General features: G+C 39.1%; 1 protein-coding gene across 2 annotated transcripts in view; it reads left to right on the top strand.

Annotated features, from left to right (window-relative positions):
- The first annotated feature begins 39 nt into the window (after window positions 1–39).
- Miro (mitochondrial Rho GTPase) overlaps window positions 40–22,298 on the top strand; it is an 84,867-nt gene continuing 62,608 nt past the window's right edge. For both annotated transcript variants that reach the window (XM_083136805.1, XM_083136804.1), the window contains exons 1-3: window positions 40–293; window positions 8,262–8,458; window positions 14,256–14,461. In XM_083136805.1, the coding sequence (XP_082992931.1) occupies window positions 8,263–8,458; window positions 14,256–14,461 (402 nt within the window). In that variant the 5' untranslated portion in view covers window positions 40–293; window position 8,262. The remainder of the gene's footprint in view (window positions 294–8,261; window positions 8,459–14,255; window positions 14,462–22,298) is intronic.

Raw genomic sequence — 22,298 nt, 5'->3', positions numbered from 1 at the left:
TATATCGCAACCCTTCCAGAAGAATCGATATTTATATTCGATTCATGTCCTCCCACTACCGCTAGGGGTCTGCTTGTGGGAGAGTTCAGCCAAGTTACCGTAGAAATTCTCAGGATAAGCCGAGATTTGTAGTGATTGTTCCGGCTTTACCGTTAGTAAGAACAAAGAGGCAATTATGAACAAAGTACCAGGAGAAAGAATACACAACTGTATGTGATTGCGTGTACGAAAACAGCCGTGTTCATCCGTGTTCGGCCTGCAATGTTATATTAGTGCTCTTTTCATTTAAAAATGTAAGTAATGATTGCGATTAGTGCTACAAAATACATTTAATTTCACGATCAGATAGTTGCATCATAAATAGAACATTATATTCTTTCAATGGTGTGTCTTTTATAAAACAACACAATATTCAAGATATCGAAAATTAATTGTAGGTGATGGAAAAAAATACATGCTAAAAGAGTAGAAACATACTAAAGACTGCTGTACCGGCAATTGAATTCAATTAATATTTTGTATAACATTTGTGTCTCGTTATCGCGAATCTAATTCAATATTATATCCAGGATATATCAGTTTGAACGATGTATGGAAATTGTGGAAGGAGTAAAGATTTGGGAAATGCAGAGAGGCTGTGAATAAATCCTAGCATCCAGTGTAAGATTATATGGTAGAACCCTAGGGAAAAATGCAGGGTCGACCAGTACTCGAATGCAGAGTTACAATGCATGTGAATCAGGAAAAAATACCACTGTCACCTAACCTACTCGGGGTAATCGTATTCAGTTTTAGCAGTCTCTTTTTCGCTGTATTGATTTTTTTTATTTCCTGCATCTGAAAATGCTGGGTAAGACTGCAGAATATGGGCTGCTTAGGAGGAACGCGGTTCATAATTTTTTGGTAATGTTTGTAGTTAGTAATCGGGAAAGGTAAGTTTGAAGATGTGGAAAAAAAAAATTCATTGAAAAAAACGAGAAATACGTATCCAGGTTGGGTGTTCTTGGAAGGAAAAAGTGACATGGTGGCGCACATTCCTGCACAAATCTAGTGAAAGTGAAAAATGACTACGTTGTTAGGTATCTAGGTTTAGTTCTCTTAGCCTGAATAATAATTTTTCATTGTATTTATGCTAATGAAACCTAACCTAACCTTGTAGGCATTCCTCATTGAAATAATGAAAGTTACTGTTCATAAACAATATGGGTAATTATGCGATATCACCCGAACACCTCTCACTCGTTTATTTCGTTAATTTTAGCATTGATACTTACCTATTGTGCATTGTGGAAGATTCTTTAAGGTGAAGTTATGCCTTTTTCCATAAAATAGTGTCAACTTTTCATATTACGAGTCATTATTTGTCTTCCTTGTTCCGCTTGGGTAACAGACAATATGGTGTGCACTCGTCATGGATCATTGCCCATCGTGCTTGTGTTTTGTCAATTTGGAGTGGGTATGCAGTGTTTCAACCTTCTTCACCAAAAAATACCTACTTTCGTGTTCATTATGACATCACAAAACATTGATGGATAGCCCCACAAACCATTGACAGACAGCCCCAAAAACCATTCACGATAGCCCCACGGACCATTTCCGGCAAGGTTAGGTAAGCATAGTTTTAAAAAAAAAAGATTCTCGTAAAAAAAAGGCATGTTTGGAAACACTGGCAAGACAGCGTGACTTTCGACGCTCACGCCATCTCCAGGTACATAATGGAAACAACGGCATAATGTTGTCGCTTTACAGAAAATTCAAGTTCCTTACATAAAAAGTGATTATTTCTTGTTCTACAGCATTCTATGGTGAAGTTTTCAGTTTCCGCGAAAGAAAATACCTCGAAGAACTTCGACAATGCTACAGAAACTGATTTCAGTAAGTAGTTTCTCCTGTAAATTTGAAAAAATCCGTTCGGGCGATAACACATATTTACCACAATATGGACGCGAACGAATAGAGAAATGCATTCCTTCTGCTCCATTACTTTAACATGCAGAAAAGTGTTACCGAAAGTCATCGTATTTTGGTGGAAGTGTATGGTGACCATGCGCTAGCTGAGCGAACGTGTCAGGAGTGGTTTGCACGGTTTAGAAGTGGTGATTTCAGCCTTGAAGGCCAAGAGCGACCTGGACAGCCAAAAAAATTTGAAGAGGAAGAATTGAGAGCATTGCTCGATCAGGATTCGTGTCAAACGCAGGAAGAACTTGCAGAAGCATTAGGCGTTGATCAAACAACAGTTTCCAAACGCCTCAAAGCCATGGGAATGATTCAAAAGATTACACATTGGGTTCCACATGAATTGAAAGACAGAGACGTTGAAAGACGAAAAACCATTTGCGAATTGCTGCTTCAAAGACAGAAAAGAAAGGGGTTTTTGCTTCGCATTGTTACTGGCGATGAGAAGTGGATCCATTACGAGAACCCGAAACGAAAAAAGGCCTGGGTGAAGCCAGGTGAACCAGGTCCATCACAACCGAAACGAGATATTCACTGTGCAAAGGTTATGCTGTACATATGGTGGGATATGAAAGGTGTGGTGTACTATGAGCTGCTGCAACCGGGTGAAACTATTAATGGAGAACGTTATCGACAACAATTAATGCGTTTGAAGCAAGCTCTGGCCAGGAAATGACCAGAATAGGTGAACAGACATGATAAACTTATTTTTCAACATGATAACGCTTGCCCAGATGTTGCAAAACCGGTCGAAACCTATTTAGAAAATGTCGGATGGGAAGTTTTACCCCACCCGCCATATTCACCAGACGTTGCTCCTTCGGACTACTACTTGTTCGATTGCATGAATAACGATTTGATTGGACAGCGGTTCACTTCTTCAGAAGATATCGAAAAATGTGTCTCTGACTGGATCGCTTCAAAGGATTAGGACTTCTTTCGCCACGGAATCCGTAACTTGCCTGACAGATGGGCCAAAGTGGTGGCTCGCGATGGACAATATTTTTCTTAAGGTATTTATGTATTTTGTGTTTGAACTACAGCTTCAATGTGTGCGTAACAACTGCACGAATTAATTCCTAGACCAAATACATTATGCACGGGTAGCCCCACGAATCATTCATGGGTAGCCCTAAAAACCATTCATGGATAGCCCCACAAACCATTCACAGAAAGCTCCACGAACCATTTCCGGTTAGGTTAGGCAAGCTTAGTTAAAATTTTTGTTCGTAAAACAATGTGATACAGCTCTAAAAAAAATCGGTGCTAATCTGATATTCCCCGGACAGATTTCTTCATTTTTACTACTTACAGTAATAAGTTCCTGTAGCATTGTCTGCATCTGGAAGGTGTTTTGTGTGATGTGGGAATGTTTCATAGCGGAAATAAATGTTCTTTGTTGAAAATTAATTCTCCGATGGACAATGGCGTTTGGCACATACACCTTCGTACATCATCACGCGTCGTGATTGTGTTTTGTTCATGTTCATTCGGTATCCAGTGTTTCGATCTGTCGTGTGTTTGCAACGAAAGTTAGAAACATGACGTGTCGTGGATGCATGGTGAAATTCGTACCGGGTGTGGAAGATCCAGAGGATTTTTTAAATTTAATTGAACACGGGATTGTGAAGAAAGGAAAGGAATGTCGAAAATGTGGCAGTGAATGGCTACTCGTTAGAAGGAATGGGCTGTGGGTATATGCCTAATATGACGTGTCGGGGATGTGTGGTGAAATTCAGGTAAGTTTTCCATATCCTGGAAACTGATTTCTTCAAATTTAAAAGTTGGGGCAGGTGACTCCAGCCAATTTCTAACATGCTTTTAACAGGGACTCTATAGAGAAAGCCGGGTAGCCTGAGTGGGGCCGCGGTAGCGGTAGGTCGGTCAGTTACCTCAGGGCCGGAGCCCGGAATCGGTGGGAAATTTGGACTCAAAAATTTCAAACTAAAATAATGTTTTAGTTTAAATTTCTCATCGATTCCGGGACGGATAGCACCACAAAACATTACAATTTTCTTCGTAAAACAATGCGAAAAGAAAAAAAAAAAGATCAGATGAGCTTTTTTCACGGGTATTTCTTGGGTTCCTAAGGTTGAAACACTGCATAACAAATGAAAATCTTCAAAACACAAGCACGACACGCGATTATGTAGGAAGGTGTACGCGCCATATTGTGCGAAAAGACTACGAGAAAGAAGTACTCGTGATGTGAAAAATTCCAATTACTTTGATAAAAAAACTTGAATACACCTTAACCTTTTGCCACCCAAGCGTCTCGAACGAGATACCCAAATGTAACCCTCGCTGTCTGAAGCATCTCGATCGAGACGCTGTGTCAAGGTAGTAGTTTTTACGTTATAACTTTTCTATTTTTGGCTAGAATTTCGATTTTATTTTTTTATATTGTTCCTAACACATGTATTTAACAGAAATGGTTTTTTGCATTTTTTTTTTGTCTTCATGAAAATGGAGGGGAAAAGGTGGGAAAAGGTACTTCTCTTTTGCGGCTCTTTTCAACGTCAAATTTTTGCCGACAAAGGAAGACCGGCTTTGTTGTTTTAAAGCAATGCTTTTCACTCCCTCCTGCTATCTGCGTTCGAAGGAAGCTTGTTTATAAGTATCCAATGTCAAAATGAAAGTTTTCGGTGAAGGGGTGTGGGTGCGGGGAGGGGGAAGACTGGTTGCTGAATCTGCGTTGTGAGAATGGAATTTCGAAGCACTCTGAAGGAAACCTTTGTTTTTTTAGCACAAGTGTCCACAAGTTGCGACAGGGGTTACCCTGCATTGTCTAAAAATAGAATTTGAAGCAGCTGCAAGAATCGGTGCTCATTTTTCACTGCGTTCTAGCTTTTCGTCGGTGTGCGTAGGTGTCGTTTTGTGCCCAAGTGCGAGGACATTTTTTTGGGTGAAGTGACAATTTTTTAAAATAATTTTTGGGGGTTTTCTCCCTTCCCCCTCCATATATACGCCAAATTTGCATAAATTTTGCATTTTGTGCATTTTGACATTTATTTTCGGGGGGGGGGGGCACGGAGGGAAACACCATTTTTTTTTAAGAAAAGTATTTTTGAGGGGATTTCTCCCTTTCCTCCTCCATATGTACGCCGAATGTGCATAAATTATATATCGTCTGAATCTGTGATTCATTCTGCGTACAACGGTATATCTTTCATATCTCCAGGGCATTTAGTTTCTGAGCTATAGTCATTTCAAGGTACCGCTGCATTTTTGAAGCTTGAATCAGTGGCCATTCCTTTTGGGGGTACAACTCAAGTTACATTGGTCATACGACAATGATGCAAATATTTTTCTGTTTCTTACATGCCAGCGATAATTTCTATATGCATTTTGTACTTTTCATATCCTTTTTTTCGGGGTGGCGGGGGGGAGAAACCCCTTTTTTTATGCCGAATGTGCATAAATTATATATCGTCTGGATCTGTGATTCATTCTGTGTACAATGGTATATCGTTCATATCTCCAGGGCAAATAGTCTCTGAGCTGTAGTCAATTCAATGTAACTCTGTATTTTGCTCAATTCCGAAGCTTGAGACAGTGGCGTGCAAGCCTTTCGTTTCAGGGGTACAGCTCGCGTTACATTGGTCATACGGCAATGATGCAAATATCTTTCTGTTTCTGACATGCCAGCGATAATTTCTATGTGCATTTTGAACTTTTCATATCCTTTTTTCAGGGGGGGGGAGAAACCCAATTTAAAAAAAAAAAATCAGGGGATTTCCCCCTTCATATGTGCGCCGAATGTGCATAAATTATATATCGTCTGAATCTGTGATTCATTCTGCGTACAACGGTATATCGTTCATTGCATAAATTATAGTCTCTGAGCTAAAGTCATTTCAAGGTACCGCTGCATTTTGAAGCTTGAATCATTGGCATGCCGACCATTCCTTTTGGGGGTACAACTCAAGTTACATTGGTCATATGATAATAATGCAAATATTTTTGTGTTCCTTACATGTCAGCGATCATTTCAGAGTTAGCCCCTCCCCCCCGCCACATATACGCCGAATTTGCAAAAAATTCATATAGTCTGAATCTCTGGTTCATTCCGCGTACAACGGTATATCAATCATCTCTCTATGGCAATTAGCCTCAGATCTACACTCATTTAATTGAAACTCTGCATTTTGCTCAAAATTGGCTCGGGACAGAGAGGCTTACATGTGAAAAAGGCCTTGGGGGGGAAAAACGTTAATGGATGTTCCCCAAAGCAGATATGCAAGTGCAAATGTCAAAAATTGACAAAACGAAGAAATTATAGGTGTGCGGGGAATAGTAGATTTTTACCAAGAATTCCTCTTTCATCGGCTATTTTCCCGATTTGCACACGTGAGCCCTCCATTTTAACAACAGATTCGTCATTAGAAGACATTCTCTATATTGTAAATTCGCTCCAGATACAAGAACTAGATTTTCAAGAAAAAGTAAGACAGAATTAAATGGTAATGATATTATGGGAGCCTATCCCTTATTAGCTATAACTTTGATTAAGTAATTAATGCAGTTTAGTGTTTTGGAAAGTGATATCTATTGCTTCCCGGTGAGCGGCCACTCTTCATTTACTGTTATCTTGTACATATAAGCTACTTGTGTATTTTCATGTGAGGTTCAAATTGGTGCCATGCTTGAGACTAGGTACCACATGATCAGCTCTATAAAGCATTTAACAGTGTTATTTCTATGGTAAGTATTTTTTTAAACATAAAAGTAAGTATGACCAAAATTTTCAAACATTTTCACAGTGTAATGGAAGTAAAACTGTAGCTCATCACATGGTTAAAGGTTCAAAGAAGAGAACCCCTTCACATCCTATGCATATGATGCAAATGACATCAGCAGTCCATGCTAAAGATGACAGTGAATGAATGGCTGCTAGCAAACAATAAGCATGTAAGAGTACACAAAAGGGAAATTTTATTCTCCAGGAAACACATAGGTAATCACTAAGCCGATGACATAAATAGAAATCAAACAATCTTGAAAACATATGTGTGTTATGATTATTTCAAAATTAAACAAGTGGAGGTTGGGCCTTTCTATACATTTTTGCTCATGATAAATAATAAATCTCAGGATTTAACAGTGTGGAATTTTTATGCAAAGAGTAACCTCAAAATATTTTTTCATTAGTTTCTGAATGATCCAGTTGAATTCCTTGACCCCAAAAGAATAGTCTGTGGGAAATAAGGATATTTTGTCAGTTATATATAAAAGTAATATTACAAAGAAATCTCAGTGCGAATGGATGGCACATCCTATCTTCACAGAAATCTTCAACTCCAAGAGCTGCATTCTTTCGAGCAAGCACAGTTAAAAATGTGTAACTGGAAGTATTTTATTTGTTGGGATTGGAATCGTTGAACGCATAACTGAAATATAATAGTACACAACCTTAGGGAAATTGGCAGGGACTGCCAGAAAAGAAAAGCATACTCTCGTGAAATGTGTAACTGCAGTTTCACTGTATTTGTAATTATTTTTATGCTTTATAGACATACATGAGAAATCAGTGTGATAGAAACTAAATATGTGCTGAAAAAAAGAATGCGAAGAATATTATGGGGTGGATCATCACTTATTGGATACAATTAAATTATAAGGGATGGTAATCTATCGGAAATTTCAAAACACTTCAAACTTGTGTCCCAAAAGAATAGTCTGTGGGAAATAAGGATATTTTGTCAGTTATATATAAAAGTAATATTACAAAGAAATCTCAGTGCGAATGGATGGCACATCCTATCTTCACAGAAATCTTCAACTCCAAGAGCTGCATTCTTTCGAGCAAGCACAGTTAAAAATGTGTAACTGGAAGTATTTTATTTGTTGGGATTGGAATCGTTGAACGCATAACTGAAATATAATAGTACACAACCTTAGGGAAATTGGCAGGGACTGCCAGAAAAGAAAAGCATACTCTCGTGAAATGTGTAACTGCAGTTTCACTGTATTTGTAATTATTTTTATGCTTTATAGACATACATGAGAAATCAGTGTGATAGAAACTAAATATGTGCTGAAAAAAAGAATGCGAAGAATATTATGGGGTGGATCATCACTTATTGGATACAATTAAATTATAAGGGATGGTAATCTATCGGAAATTTCAAAACACTTCAAACTTGTGTCCCATAAGTATAGGTTGAGTTTCTGGTGGAAGAACTGTTACTAAGCATTATATATTTTGCTATATCATTGTCAAAGGTGACTGTTGAATTTCTATATTTTATGTTTTACGTTGCATTTTAATATCAAAGAATTTGATGATGTTATGAATTTTTCAGAATGGTGTTGAGAATAAACCCTCATCGTAATGTTCGCATTCTATTGGTTGGTGACCGTGGTGTTGGAAAGACATCCCTGATACTATCGTTGGTGAGTGAGGAATTTCCAGAAGATGTACCACCAAAGGCTGAGGAAATTACAATCCCAGCAGATGTCACCCCAGAGCAAGTTCCAACCTACATAGTAGATTACTCAGGTAATTTCAAGTATCCATTACTTGTGATGCCATTTGTCTGTCTTTGGAAGTAAGGAGTTGGTTTATAAATTAGTAACTATAACTTGGGTATGCTTTTTATTGTTTTCCTTAGAAACAAATTTTCTTCAGCCAGATTTTTGCATTGCCTTGAACCAAATATTATTGTGAAAAAATAGTCAAGTAGAAGACTATTAGGATTGCGCATGTACCCCAAGTGTTTCTTGTAGAACACCTATATCATATTTTTGCTTCCATTCTTGACCAGTGTTCAGCCCCCTCCCCCCTCCCTCGATGGTGCAGTGGTAGCATCCTCGCCTTGTAATCAAGGGGTCCGAGGTTCAACACCAGGTGTAAGCACATAGCGGTTCTGATCCCACTTTAACCTTTTGAGTCCCAAGTATCTCGATCGAGATACCATGTGTCAAGGTCGTAGTTTTTACGTTATAACTTTTCTATTTTTGGCTAGAATTTCAATTTTTTTAATATTGTTCCTAACACATGTTTTTAACAGAAATGTTTTTTGCATTTTTTTTGTCTTCATGAAAATGGAGGGGAAAAGGCGGGAAAAGGGACTTCTCTTTTGCGTCTCTTTTCAAGGTCAAATTTTTGCCGACAAAGGAAGACCGGCTTTGTTGTTCTAAAGCAATGCTTTTCACTCCCTCCTGTTAACTGCATTCGAAGGAAGCTTGTTTATCAGTATCCAATGTCAAAAAGTTTTCCGTGAGGGCGCAAGCAGGGGGTGGGGGAAGACTGGTTGTTGAATCTGTGTTGTGAGAATGGAATTTCGAAGTGCGCTGAAGGAAACCTTTGTTTGTGAGCACAAGTGTTCCACAAGGTTGAACATAGGTTATCCTGCATTGTCTAAAAATAGAATGTCAAGCAGCTGCAAGAATCGGCGTTCATTTTTCACTGCGTTCTAGCTTTTCGTCCGTGAATGTTGTGCGTAGGTGTCATTTTGTGCCCAAGTGCAAGGACATTTTTTGGGTGAAGTGACAATTTTTTAAAATAATTTTTGGGTGTTTTCTACCTTCCCCCTCCATGTATACGCCAAATTTGCATAAATTTTGCATTTTGTGCATTTTGACTTTTTTCGGGGGGGCGGGGGGAAACACCATTTTTTTTAAGAAAAGTATTTTTGAGGGGATTTCCCCCCTTTCCCCCTCCATATGTACGCTGAATGTGCATAAATTATATATCGTCTGAATCTGTGATTCATTCTGCGTACAACGGTATATCTTTCATATCTCTAGAGCATTTAGTTTCTGAGCTATAGTCATTTCAAGGTACCGCTGCATTTTGAAGCTTCAATCAGTGGCATGCCGACCATCTTTTGGGGGTACAACTCAAGTTACATTGGTCATATGATAATAATGCAAATATTTTTGTGTTCCTTACATGTCAGCGATCATTTCCATGTGCATGTTGACACTGTCGTGTACTTTTTTCTTAAGGGAGGGAACCAAATTTTTTTTTTCCGAAATTTTGGAATTTTGAGAGTTAGCCCCATCCCCCCACCACATATACGCCGAATTTGCATAAATTTCATATAGTCTGAATCTCTGGTTCATTCCGCGTACAACGGTATATCACTCATCTCTCTAGGGCAATTAGTCTCCGATCTACACTCATTTAATTGAAACTCTGCATTTTGCTCAAAATCGGCTCGGGACCAAGAGGCTTACCAGTGAAAATGGCCTTGAGACTCAAAAGGTTAAACTGTAGGTTCAGTCCTGATAGCCTTACTGTGCATAAAGTGGACTTAAACACCAGATCAATGAGTTGACCAGCATTCAGCCTGCAGCCATGTATCTGACATTGACTGAACTTTACACTTATGCCTCTCTCACTGATTTCAGTAAAGGAAGAGAAAAAGCAGCTATGCTGTTTTTGTCGTGCGTCAGTGGGTTTTCCAAGGCCTCCCTTCACACAAAATAGTTGTGGTGAGCAACTAACCCCCAGGCATGTGCTGGCATCCTTCTTCTGTCATACAGTGTTGCAAGTCCATTCCACTTAAGACCTCATTGCAAATTGAGGGAGTGTTTTTTTTGTTTAGAAAGGGGAGATTTTGATATATCCTCCACCTCAGTGTTCTGCCTGTGGCAGCATCATGGAGGACCCCCCTCCCTCCCAAGCATTTGGTGTATTGCTTTGAATGTGGAAGGGAAGGACATTGCCAGGAGAGGGGAAAGAGACAGCAAAACCAAGGTTGTATTTTGCCAGGCACCTTGGTGAAAGGAAAATGAGGTAGTAATTGTTTTTACATGCTGAAAAATTCCCTGAGACAGGGTGCGGCAGAAATATTGAGACTATTTAAGAATCGCAGCACCGGAATCTCCCGACAGATGTCATGGAAAATTAATGTGTCGTTGCGTGCAACAGTGGATAGATAGCCTTCAGTAGCAATGGAGCGTTGGTCGAGTGAGCATCCTGCTTTCACAGTGGAATGTTACTGACACTATACAGATTCTGCCACTATAATGCAACGTAAATTCAGGTGCCACTCCAGCATTGGGAGAAATTGGAAAATGCTGACATGACAGACTATTCTGAATTGGATAAGAAACTTCAGAATGACTACATCAACCACAAGCAAGAAGAGCCCAGGACGTCCATGAATCGTGCGAACTCCGGAAGCTGTGGGGAGGATAATGTAAGCTTTGCACAGAGGTTTGTTTGAGGGAGAATGATGCCCATCTGAGTGACACTATTTTGAAGACATAGGCATCATATGAAATGCTTTTGTATGTACTTTCCAGTCATGTAAGTGTTTTAATTGTTATTCTGAAATGTAATGTAGATTTAGCAATTTAAATCATTTCAATATTTCTGCCGCACCCTGTACAATGATGATTGTGAAAGCTTTACCTCTGCCGTGAAATTATTACCTACAGGTCTGAATGTATCAAGCTGGAAATTGCTTTTTGTAGATTTCAGGTGAAGTTGTGCAGGTTGTAACATTATATTTTATGCAAGCTCTAATTTGCTTTTGTACCAAGCTTTGTTCTAGTGAAAAATGGAGGCTCAACCAGGATTTGAACCGTGGCCTGACATATCATGCTATTGTTCTGTGAACTGAGCAGGATTGTGCAATTACGCTTAAAAAAAAAGATTTTCTACATGACATGTAAATTACATGTAAAAATGCGTAAAATACATATGAAACTTAAAGTACGTAAAAAACTAGAATTAAATATAAAAATTAAAAGGAAACATGGATTTTGAGATGGTTATTCTTATGTATTGCAATTGGCAGTGGTAGAAGACAAGAAAAGGCTTTAAAACTTTCCTTCTGAATTTTTGTTTGTTCTTACATTGGAATTTTACAAACAGCCATATTCAAATACACATCATACTCACCTATGCAAGTGTATAATATGCATGAAAAAGGAATTTGAAGGTGTTACTAAAACTTTGAAATCCAATCCAAATTCATTGTTGTCAAATTAAAATTAGTATTGTATGATCATGGAAGAATATTATTTGTTCTATTAGCGGGGATGATCTATCTTGTAATCCAATTTGATTTCAGGTTGCCATTTTTTAAGAAAGGTTTAATTTGAATTTGAATTTTATTTGAAGCTTAAATTCAATGCACTTTTCTGCCACCCAATCGTTATGTTATGTATACGCCAACCCCCATGGTGGAGTGGTTAGAACATCACGCTACGATGCCAGGGGTCCCGGGTACGAATCCTGGCCTGGGCATGGATGTTTGTGAGTGTCCTTTCATCATATCATCAGTCACCCCCATCTTTGCAAATTAGTGGCCCAAAACCGAAGCAAATCAGTAACAATAAAACATGGCAAGATGTGTATGCCAACATGTTTCTCAATTTTTAAAGATACGTGAGAGAACAGTTATATTTTAAAAAGTCTGTGAGATGGCTGTATAAACAATCTTAAGGAATTAATCATTTTTGTGCTGAAATATGTAAGAAGATTAAAGTTATAAACTTTTTATTTTGAAAATTAGTTTTTTATATCTGTGTAAAGAACTGGTTTTCTACGTGAAGTAAATTATGCGTAATTTATGTAAATTATGCATTTTTTATGTAAAATACGTAACTAGTAAATTACCTTGGCAACCCTGGAGTTGAGCCAGCCTTTGATTTTTCGCTTGCACTGTTTTACCTAAATTTCTCTGTACTACATCTCTGTGTGCGAAATAATAAGGTAATATACACCTCCACTCTTGCATTTACTAGGCACTGTCAATGACAGTGTTTTAAAGGCAACAGATCCCATTATGTAAACACTGACAGACAATTCCTACAGGGAAAGCAGCAGAAGTCAGGTACAACGATGGCAAACTTGATAACACAGTTAATAAAGCAGTGCCACGATATGATAATCCAGATTCAAGTCCTGGTTAAACTTGCATTTTTTTCTTAAATTTCTAATTGTATTATGTGGAAATGTGTGCTAACACAATATAATAATTAATAAAATTAATTTACAATAATAGTTTATCATGCAGGGTTAAGAATAGAACACTGAATAATTAAACATGTGTAGAATAAATGCACCAAGAAGAGCTCGGGTGTATAGCATGGTAAGTGACATTTTGGCCATTTTTGAGTTACAAAGTAAGGTGTTCCATCCTTCAATTTGCAAGTGAAATTGCCATGTCATACAATTTGCATTGGACTCGGTGAAGCCTCCTGAACTTGGAAAACACAACACGAACACAATTTATCTACAGTATAGCTTCTAATAACCCTTTTTCTTAATGAACTCAGAAGTGACCAAAATGTCACTTACCATGTTTTACACCTGAGCCCTTCATTTAGTTCTTGCAACAGTTACCAGGCATGATACATACTTAAAAACATGTTTTGCTTGTTTTATTGAATTAAATATTAGAAGCAGTAATGGGGCATTCCAGTGTTACATCTGACATTCACATAGAAAATGTAAGGTTCTAAACATGATATTGGTTCTTTGTGGCATCTGCTGACAGATGAAAAAGAAAGACTACAGTATGAAGTGGCCACGGTGGCTCAGTTGGTAATGCGTCTGACTACCATGCTAAAGGTCCCGAGTTCGATCCCCGGCCGGTTCAAATCCGGGAACTTTTCTAACGATGGAAGCGGCCCCGGTGCCCACCCAGCATCGAATAACATGGGTACCTGGGGGAAACCCTGGGGGGTAAAGGCGGTCAGGGGCATGATGCTGATCACATCACCCCCACTCACGACCGGATCAAGAAAGTGTGGGGCGTTACCCCCACACCCCCTATACGCCTTCATGGCGTAGTGCTATGCACAGGGGAGCACTTTACCTTTTTATGAAGCCATATCCTGAATTCATGATATGCAGTAACGAAAATGAGTTACTTGTGTGATGCTTTAAAATGTAGCAAAGTTTCTACAGACAATGGTAATTGTTGTTGAAAAATGCAAATTATATGTATTCACAAACATTTAAACGTAAATGTAATTAAAACAATAGTAATTTTCAGACTGATTCCTTTCGTTATTTAGGGGCCTCCTTAATGGCGTAGTGGTAGCATCATCGCCTTGTAATCAAGGGGTCCCGGGTTCGATACCTGGTGGAGGTGTATAGTGGTTAGGATCCCACTTTAAACTTTAGGTCCAGTCCCGATTAGACACCAACTCAACTCAACCTTTTGTTATTTACATGGAGCAAGAACACTTTTCGTGGAATGCACTTATGTGTTTATATACAGTAATACTTCCAAGTACATAACTGCATAATTATTTTGAGTATATCATGTATGCATCGGCAATTAACAAATAGTGAATTCTCTCATCAGAATTTGTTTTGTTCTTTGCAGCAGTAGAGCAAACAGATGATATGCTGGTTGAAGAACTTCGAAGAGCTCACGTCATATGCGTAGTGTATTCAGTAGAAGACGAAGATACCTTGGACAGAGTGACAACGCGATGGCTTCCACTGATTCGGGAAAACTGCCTTGAGAGCAGGACTCCAGTTATTTTAGTTGGGAACAAAGTTGATCTGGTTGATTACTCTACAATGGATGTAAGTAAAGATGCGATGCATTCCTTCTTTGTGTATGAATGTTTTCTTATTTTATATAGATTAAGTTGTACATAATTGGTAGGGCCACATATTTATGGTGAATTAAAGATCATGGTTTTGGGAGAAAAACTTGGCAGATTTCTGGATCTAATGTGGTATATAAAAAGGTATATCGGTGTTAAAATGGTGAATTCAATCAATTTGATTTAAAGACTATACTTATTACACAAAATAAACATTTCTTTTTCTAATATCATATTAACCTAGTTATCAGAGTATTAAGTGTATTCCTTTGTAATGGTGTCCATTTTTACTTCTCAAATTTTACAGCATAATCAATCAATTCATGGTGGTTGCAGTAAACGCGGTTTAAAATTACTTACGTGAAATTTAGAAGATTTCGTACTTCCGCGTTGCACAATTTAATGGTTCAATCCTATTAATTTCGAAGATCCACTGTCTTCATTCACAAAAGGGTACGGCGTTTGAAGCGGAGATGGTACCGCGTCACTACTTTGTTTGTTCCCGGGCGGCGGTGGTTGCGATTTTTCCCGTTCGGCAGCACTGGCGCGCGCATCTTGGTTTGTGTCGTCTGCTTCCTGTTGTCCGGTGGCGTTGTCAGTTGGGGGTTGGGGGGCTGGGCAGCGTTGCTTGGTAATGTGCCGTTCCTGTTCCCCGCGTGGCTGGAGGGGGGTCGAGTATGTGCATAGCATCTTTTCTTTTTCAGGTCGGGGATCTTTCTGAGGACAGGGTGCCAAGTTGGGTGTGCTTGCCCATTGTCCAGGTTTAGTGCTGGTTTCTGCTGGATGATGGCATGGGTTTCTTTGATGGTGTTTTCTATGACAGAGCCGGTTGGGTGAAGTATGGATATGGAGGAGATGGTGTGGTTAGTGGAGTGGAGGTGTTGGGAGAGGCCTGATTTAGGTGTGTCGTTTTTGGCATCTTTTACATGTTCGTTAATCCGTTCTTGGACGGTGCGGATGGTTCTGCCAATGTAGGTGTTGTGGCATTGGCATGTGGAGTATGGATGAACTTTTACAGAAGAGCATTCACACACAGCTGCACAGAAGATGACCTGCAAGATGAAATAGCGTGCGTAACGGAAATAGGCTTAAACAACGGTTACACCGAGCGCAACTATCCATGTGGTGCGCAAAAACAGAAGCCCAGTTCAGACACCCAAGAAACAGAGATAACCCGAACCAAAATCCTAAACCCAAATGGATCGCCTTTCCATACCACCCCACCACATCTGGAAAATTTGCCAAAGCCCTCAAACCCTTCAACATCCGAGTAGCGCACAAACCCATATCCCAAATCGGAAGGGCACTACCCAACTTCAAGAGATACTACCTTCCCAAACTTGCATCCCCCGGTGTCTACAAGACCACATGCCAATGCCACAACACCTACATTGGCAGAACCATCCGCACCGTCCAAGAACGGATTAACGAACATGTAAAAGATGCCAAAAACGACACACCTAAATCAGGCCTCTCCCAACACCTCCACTCCACTAACCACACCATCTCCTCCATATCCATACTTCACCCAACCGGCTCTGTCATAGAAAACACCATCAAAGAAACCCATGCCATCATCCAGCAGAAACCAGCACTAAACCTGGACAATGGGCAAGCACACCCAACTTGGCACCCTGTCCTCAGAAAGATCCCCGACCTGAAAAAGAAAAGATGCTATGCACATACTCGACCCCCCTCCAGCCACGCGGGGAACAGGAACGGCACATTACCGAGCAACGCTGCCCAGCCCCCCAACCCCCAACTGACAACGCCACCGGACAACAGGAAGCAGACGACACAAACCAAGATGTGCGCGCCAGTGCTGCTGAACGGGAAAAATCGCAACCACCGCCGCCCGGGAACAAACAAAGTAGTGACGCGGTACCATCTCAGCTTCAAACGCTGTATCCTTTTGTGAATGAAGACAGTGGATCTTCGAAATTAATAGGATTGAACCATTAAATTGTGCAACGCGGAAGTACGAAATCTTCTAAATTTCACGTAAGTAATAATCAATCAATTTTCCATGATTTTGCGTAACTTACAGGATAATTCAGCCTTCAGAAAGTGTTGTATCAATAAATAAAAACTCTAAATTTCATTTTTAGAAGTTTTGTTTCACATTTTGCACTTCATTTTGCATCATTTCGTGACAAAAGATTGAGAAAATTGTTCTCAGATCTTTCGAAAACATGAAAAATGAAGATTACAGTGTGTTAATTCACTTTTCATGTGCACGGCTCTATTAATTGGACCCACCACGGAGATGAACTTGGTGGAATTTCAGTGAAAAATGCATGCTCAACTATGTACCCACGTAACTGACATAACACCGCTGTTTAACTGCCAGGATTGTCTCAGTGTTACCACAATGTGATCTATTGTCTTTGAAAACACTGATAGGACTCCAATCCAGAGTCTTTGATAGTAAGGCATTAGTTGTTTTAATAAAGAGAAGCAGCAGCTTATTTTTCAACTTTTGGAACACCTGCCCCATTTTGTATTATTAAGAAAGACTGAGAATAAAATTACCATGTCCTCAGAAATGGAGCAGGTCCTTATTTTCTCATGTACACACACCTGTGCACATACACTCAGTTATCTTCTCAGGTTATTAAACACTTGATGTATCTATTAACCGTAGCTGGGTTGTAGAGAGAAGACTATTCATATAAAAATTGGGTTCATGCTCACTTTTTGAGCATCTACTATGTTACCTTTGGAGTATGTAATCATGAACATCTGGTTATTATTGTTAAAACCCAATAAGTTGACCACTTGATTTCAAGGGGGATTGATTTAAATGTGGTAATTTTTTTTAAAAATTACAGTCAGAGAAAGTAGTTTGTGGGGCCACGTGAACTACGATATCATAACATCTTAAAGCCTGTTGTCTATGCAACCCAAATAACAAAATTGTCGCTTAGGTTTGTCTGGTGAACCTGGTTTCTCGGGAACGATTGAGTATTGACAGCAGCATTAGTCATACCCCCACTCCCAGCTAACAAACAACAGCTGGGTGCCGTGAGACCTCAAGAAAAAGTTTCATTAATTGGTTTCTTAACAACAACTACGAGTACTCTTAAGGAAATGTTCTCTTTACTGATATTAGTCATTGTCAAGGAAGTTCCACGAAGTGGTGGGTTTAATCAAAACATCATCGTGCAACACACATGCTGTTATCCCAGAACTCTTTGAAAAAGATTAGAGTTAAAAACAACTACTTGACAAATCATAAAACGAACGATATTCATTAGTCCTGTAAGGCATGGATCATGATGTCCTATCATCCATTTCATAACTTCATTAATCATCCTCATCGCCTTAGTTGACGCAAGTGCTATAAAAGCAATATAAAATAAGCAAAATTAAGAAATTATTTTTTTCATTTTCTGCGATTTCACGCATCGACTCAGTTTGCATGTAGAAAGAGTTCCTTTAATCGAGAACCAAGGGCCCCCTCGTTCTGCTTTATTGTCATTTCCCCTTCACTTTTCCTGCCGCGATTAACCTGATGTTGATTGATGCAACATTAATTAAAACAACCAACCAACGAAACAATCCACAAAGTGCACTAAAGCGGTGCACATTATGAATCGGTAAACTATGTGAAATTATGCTAATTTAGAATTTAGCAATAAAATGGGAATTTGGGGGGGGGTCCAGTTAAGTGGCTGCATGATTCATGCACATCTATTATGTAATCGCGATATCATCAAATTGTACAATGCGTGTCTACACCTACATAAAGTGCCAGTTCCCGTGATGGAGTATGTAGCGCAAAGCCAGGGTAAGATCAAATTTGCTTTGTTATTGATTTTATTAGTAATTGCCTCAGTTTTCTTCGTCTGTAGTTTAATTATTCATGAGGACGATTTGTCATTACATTAAACACATACACAAACACAACTCGGAACTTTGTTTGGCAAGAAATTCAAATTCTCCAAAAGGCATAAGTGTTTCATTGGAGTTGTTCCTCTACTTCCGTCATTTTATCACTAATGTATTTCTTTAATATACAAATATATATCACAACTATCTAAAAAACATTATATTGCATTTTCACATGCATATGTTTTTGGACGGTTCGAGTGTGAACTGGCACCAGTTTATTTAGATTGTTCTTTGTGTTTCGTGTGTAGTTAAAGATAGGAAAAATTCTTGTGGAATGATTAGGGTTATAAGAACTCCGACCACCGTGACTGACTGATTAGCACAGTGTGCTATGATGTCTGGTGTCCTGGGTTCGAATCCCACCGTTGATATGGTTGTTATTTTTTTATTTTGACTTCATCAATTTCATCATATCACTCATCCTTATCGTCTCGAGGTAACGGAAAACGACAATAAATAAGAGAATAAAAAGGGGCTATAAGAAGCATTCTTATTTCCACACGTGTCCTACATTTTAAAGTTGTGTCTGGCCTCCAAAAGAAATTTGAAAGAAATTACAAATGTCTTATATTTTGGGCATCACGTAACTTCAAATTAGATGTCGAAACAGAAAATCTGAGGGAAGTCTGAGATAACATGGTTCCTCGGAGAAGTATTCTTAAAACAAAGAGTGTGCACGTTTGCTACTGGATGTTTGAAAAAGAAAAATCCAATCCGAGCTCAGAAAAGGCTTCCCGATTTTCTAGATCTGGAAAAGTCCGGATATATGTATAAAAATGCTTAATTTGTGAAGTTGTATCAATACCATAAGTATCGGTAATTGGTAACAAGTTTCATTCTCCTTCTGGAGAAATAAGGCACACAATTCTGGTTTTTCCCAGTGCATAGAAATCTTTTACATTTCAATAACAAGAACTTCCCGACTTTGTTTATGAAATTGTGAACATTCTCCGTTCCCACTGCATGGATTGTTTCCGCTTCCTGACCCCGTCTCAATGAAAAACGTTCCGTCTGGCATACAGAAGTTGAAATCACATATGGCCGTGCTATTAATTAGCAGTTGGGAATGTTCACTTGAACATCCATGTTTAAGCTGAAGATGTGTCATATTCTCGTGATATTCTAATATGTCCTAGTAACCTATAATATTTACTGCAAATGCGTTCGTGTCCAACATTTTCAGATAATATGTCCTACTTCTCGCTGAAGAGTGATCTGATAGCCCTATGCATGATGAAAACTGTTTTTACTCAATTTCTAATATCATTTATTCCAGCATTTCCTTCAACTTCTATCTCTTTGTTATTACCTCCAATGCTTATACGACTTTTTCTTCGTGCTCGAACTTTCAGTTCAGAAATGTGTACAACACCCCCATCTCCCACTTGTAAATAGCCAGCCAGCAACATCACTCTGGAGAAAGAACCATAATGCATACAACTTCTTTACTACATATTTTACGAAAAAAATAGAATTTTGGCTTTATATAACTCTGGATTGAAACAATACCATCGACAAACAGAAAAAAATTACCTGTTTTATACGAACACTGGAACGAGCGCAGGCCTGCTGTGAGTCAATCTGCCAGTGAAGGTCACTGAATGAAGGGGTGGGTTTTTTTTTCTTGCTACAAGCAAGCACTTTATCTCTGCTCAAGGAAACACTGAAATCTTTGTTATGTTTCTTTTCACCAGACTAATGGTGAACATTTACAGGAAACGTAAGGAGTAGTATTGTATTCCATTCCAATTCATTCTTGTTCTTGGCAATCCGTCACAACCCATTCTTTTTTTTATTATTTTGGAAGTACGTGCGTTCCCTTGGATATCTCCCTGTAATAGAAATAAAATAACACCCCCCCAAAAATTACACATGTGTATATATCTTTAGTTGTTCTATCACGGGTGGTTCGCGTGCTATTAGGAAAAAAACCAAGGATCAAACAAATCAAAATAGGCAAAGGTCAAACTGCTAAAACCCAGTTTTTCTAAGTATAAAATAGTGCATCACTCCAATTCCTTCTCGCATGTACCGCCAGCTGGTCGGGAGTTTTGTTGCGGGCTCGTCAAGTCCCACTCCCGACGAACTAATGTGTATATGACTGAAAATATACAACTGCCGTATGGCCCTTCCAAAAAAATACCTGCTACCCAAAAATTATACAGGGGAAAGGTGAACTTATCCTAAACGGCACCCTGCGCCCTCCTTCATTACCTGAACAAGTAAGATTGTGTATTTTCTGAATATACTTTTTATTTCTTTAACGATTGTGTATTTTCTGAATATACTTTTTATTTCTTTAACAAGTGCAGTTTTTGATTCCTTACAATAACAATACGTAACAACGTGTTCTGTATAAATAAGCCCCTTCAAACAAGAATCTGTTAACAATTAACCCCCTTGACAGATTTCACAAAAAATATTTACTACGGTGATCAACGTCGACTATTCCTTTTTTTTTACATTTTCTTCTTTTTGTTCCACTATCTCTTACAAACACTTATCCTTACAAAAACTATGTCCTACATATTCATTCCTTCTCTTAACTACTCTCATATTTACAGGAATTAACCCCGGTGATAGGAAAGTCTAGCATCTTAGCTCGCGATGTTTTCTAGAGTTTAAAAAAAAGGGGGAAAAAGGGAGTGAAAATGATTCAATTACAGTAATACGGTAAATTAAACCCTTTTGGTAAAATACTTAACTCCATATCACGTAAGGCTTCCTTCCACATTCTAGTCGATGTCCCAGGTGTACAGGAAAGAAAGCCTGAGTCACGCTCACCTCGGCTCAGGCGGCTATCGCGTCGTGGAGCACCGTTGCTGGAGTTGATGTTGTCGCGGTCACAGTTGGGAGAGAAGTCCGTCTCGCCTAACAAGGAAAACGTCTGCCTCGAAAAGCTCGCCAGGTGGCAGTATCGTATCAATCCCTAGGATTGTATGTTTATTTTATTAAGTCTCTCTGAACGCTTCATGTTGACCAGGGCATTCACTTGTTTTTCTCAGCTGTCTCAAGCCTCTTAGGCATGTTTACAATGCATTGTGTTGTGCCATGCAAACCTCCTGAGCATTCAGGAACAGGTAACACTTCTGGTTATGGTGTCAGCGGTTTGCATGGTAGCAATTATAATAAACACGATTCGGCGATTCGGCATCGAGGAAGAGCTCGATGGCCAGGGAATATAGAGGTGAGACAAGCTGGGAAGTGACTGGACTTTGGGAATTGAGTTGGTAGAGAGAGGAGGTCAGCAAGGCAGGAGGTCGATAGTGGAAGCACGCTTTGGTCAACAAGTTAGAAGCTTACAGAGGACTTCGCTATTTTCATTCAGCTCAGAGACTTCAGTTAGACAGGTAATTATCCTACACCCAGCCATGATACAGGTTCAACGGTTCACAAAATCCAACGAGTTGCCATTGTCTTTTCAGTAGTTTAATTCCTTTTGTGTAATTTGTACCTTTCGCATGCCAAGCAATAACTCGTCATGTCAATGACGAGTGGTCTCATCACGAGGATGAATGATGAGTAGTTTACATCACCCCATCAATTAACTGGTTAACCTGCTAGATACTCTTAAGATCCCACGAACTTTAAGGTTCGTTACGGTATCGTCGATCCCATGCGAGCTTCTGGGAGACAAACTAAATTTCTCAGCGAACTAACAATCCTAAGCATCGGGTCTAATTCCTCTTATACGTGGTGGGCCGAAGAATGTGGCGAAACGGGATAAACAAGTCCCGATTCACTACATGTTTCATTGACATGTGAAAGTGGAAGTTTAGAGATCCTTCTTCCTTACGATTTCTAAACAACTGAAGAGTGTAGTGAACGTGAAGCAACTAATTGTTTGCAACAACGATATATAAGAATCACTTTGGGTGAAAGTACATTAATCTCGTAATCATCTAATGGTCTTTATGAGG

This window comes from Lepisma saccharinum, chromosome 15, assembly GCF_977018435.1.
Source record: "Lepisma saccharinum chromosome 15, izLepSacc3.1, whole genome shotgun sequence".
Lineage (NCBI taxonomy): Eukaryota > Metazoa > Arthropoda > Insecta > Zygentoma > Lepismatidae > Lepisma > Lepisma saccharinum.
Note: the sequence above shows the minus strand (reverse complement) of the source record. Positions and strands in the feature narration are given on the sequence as shown.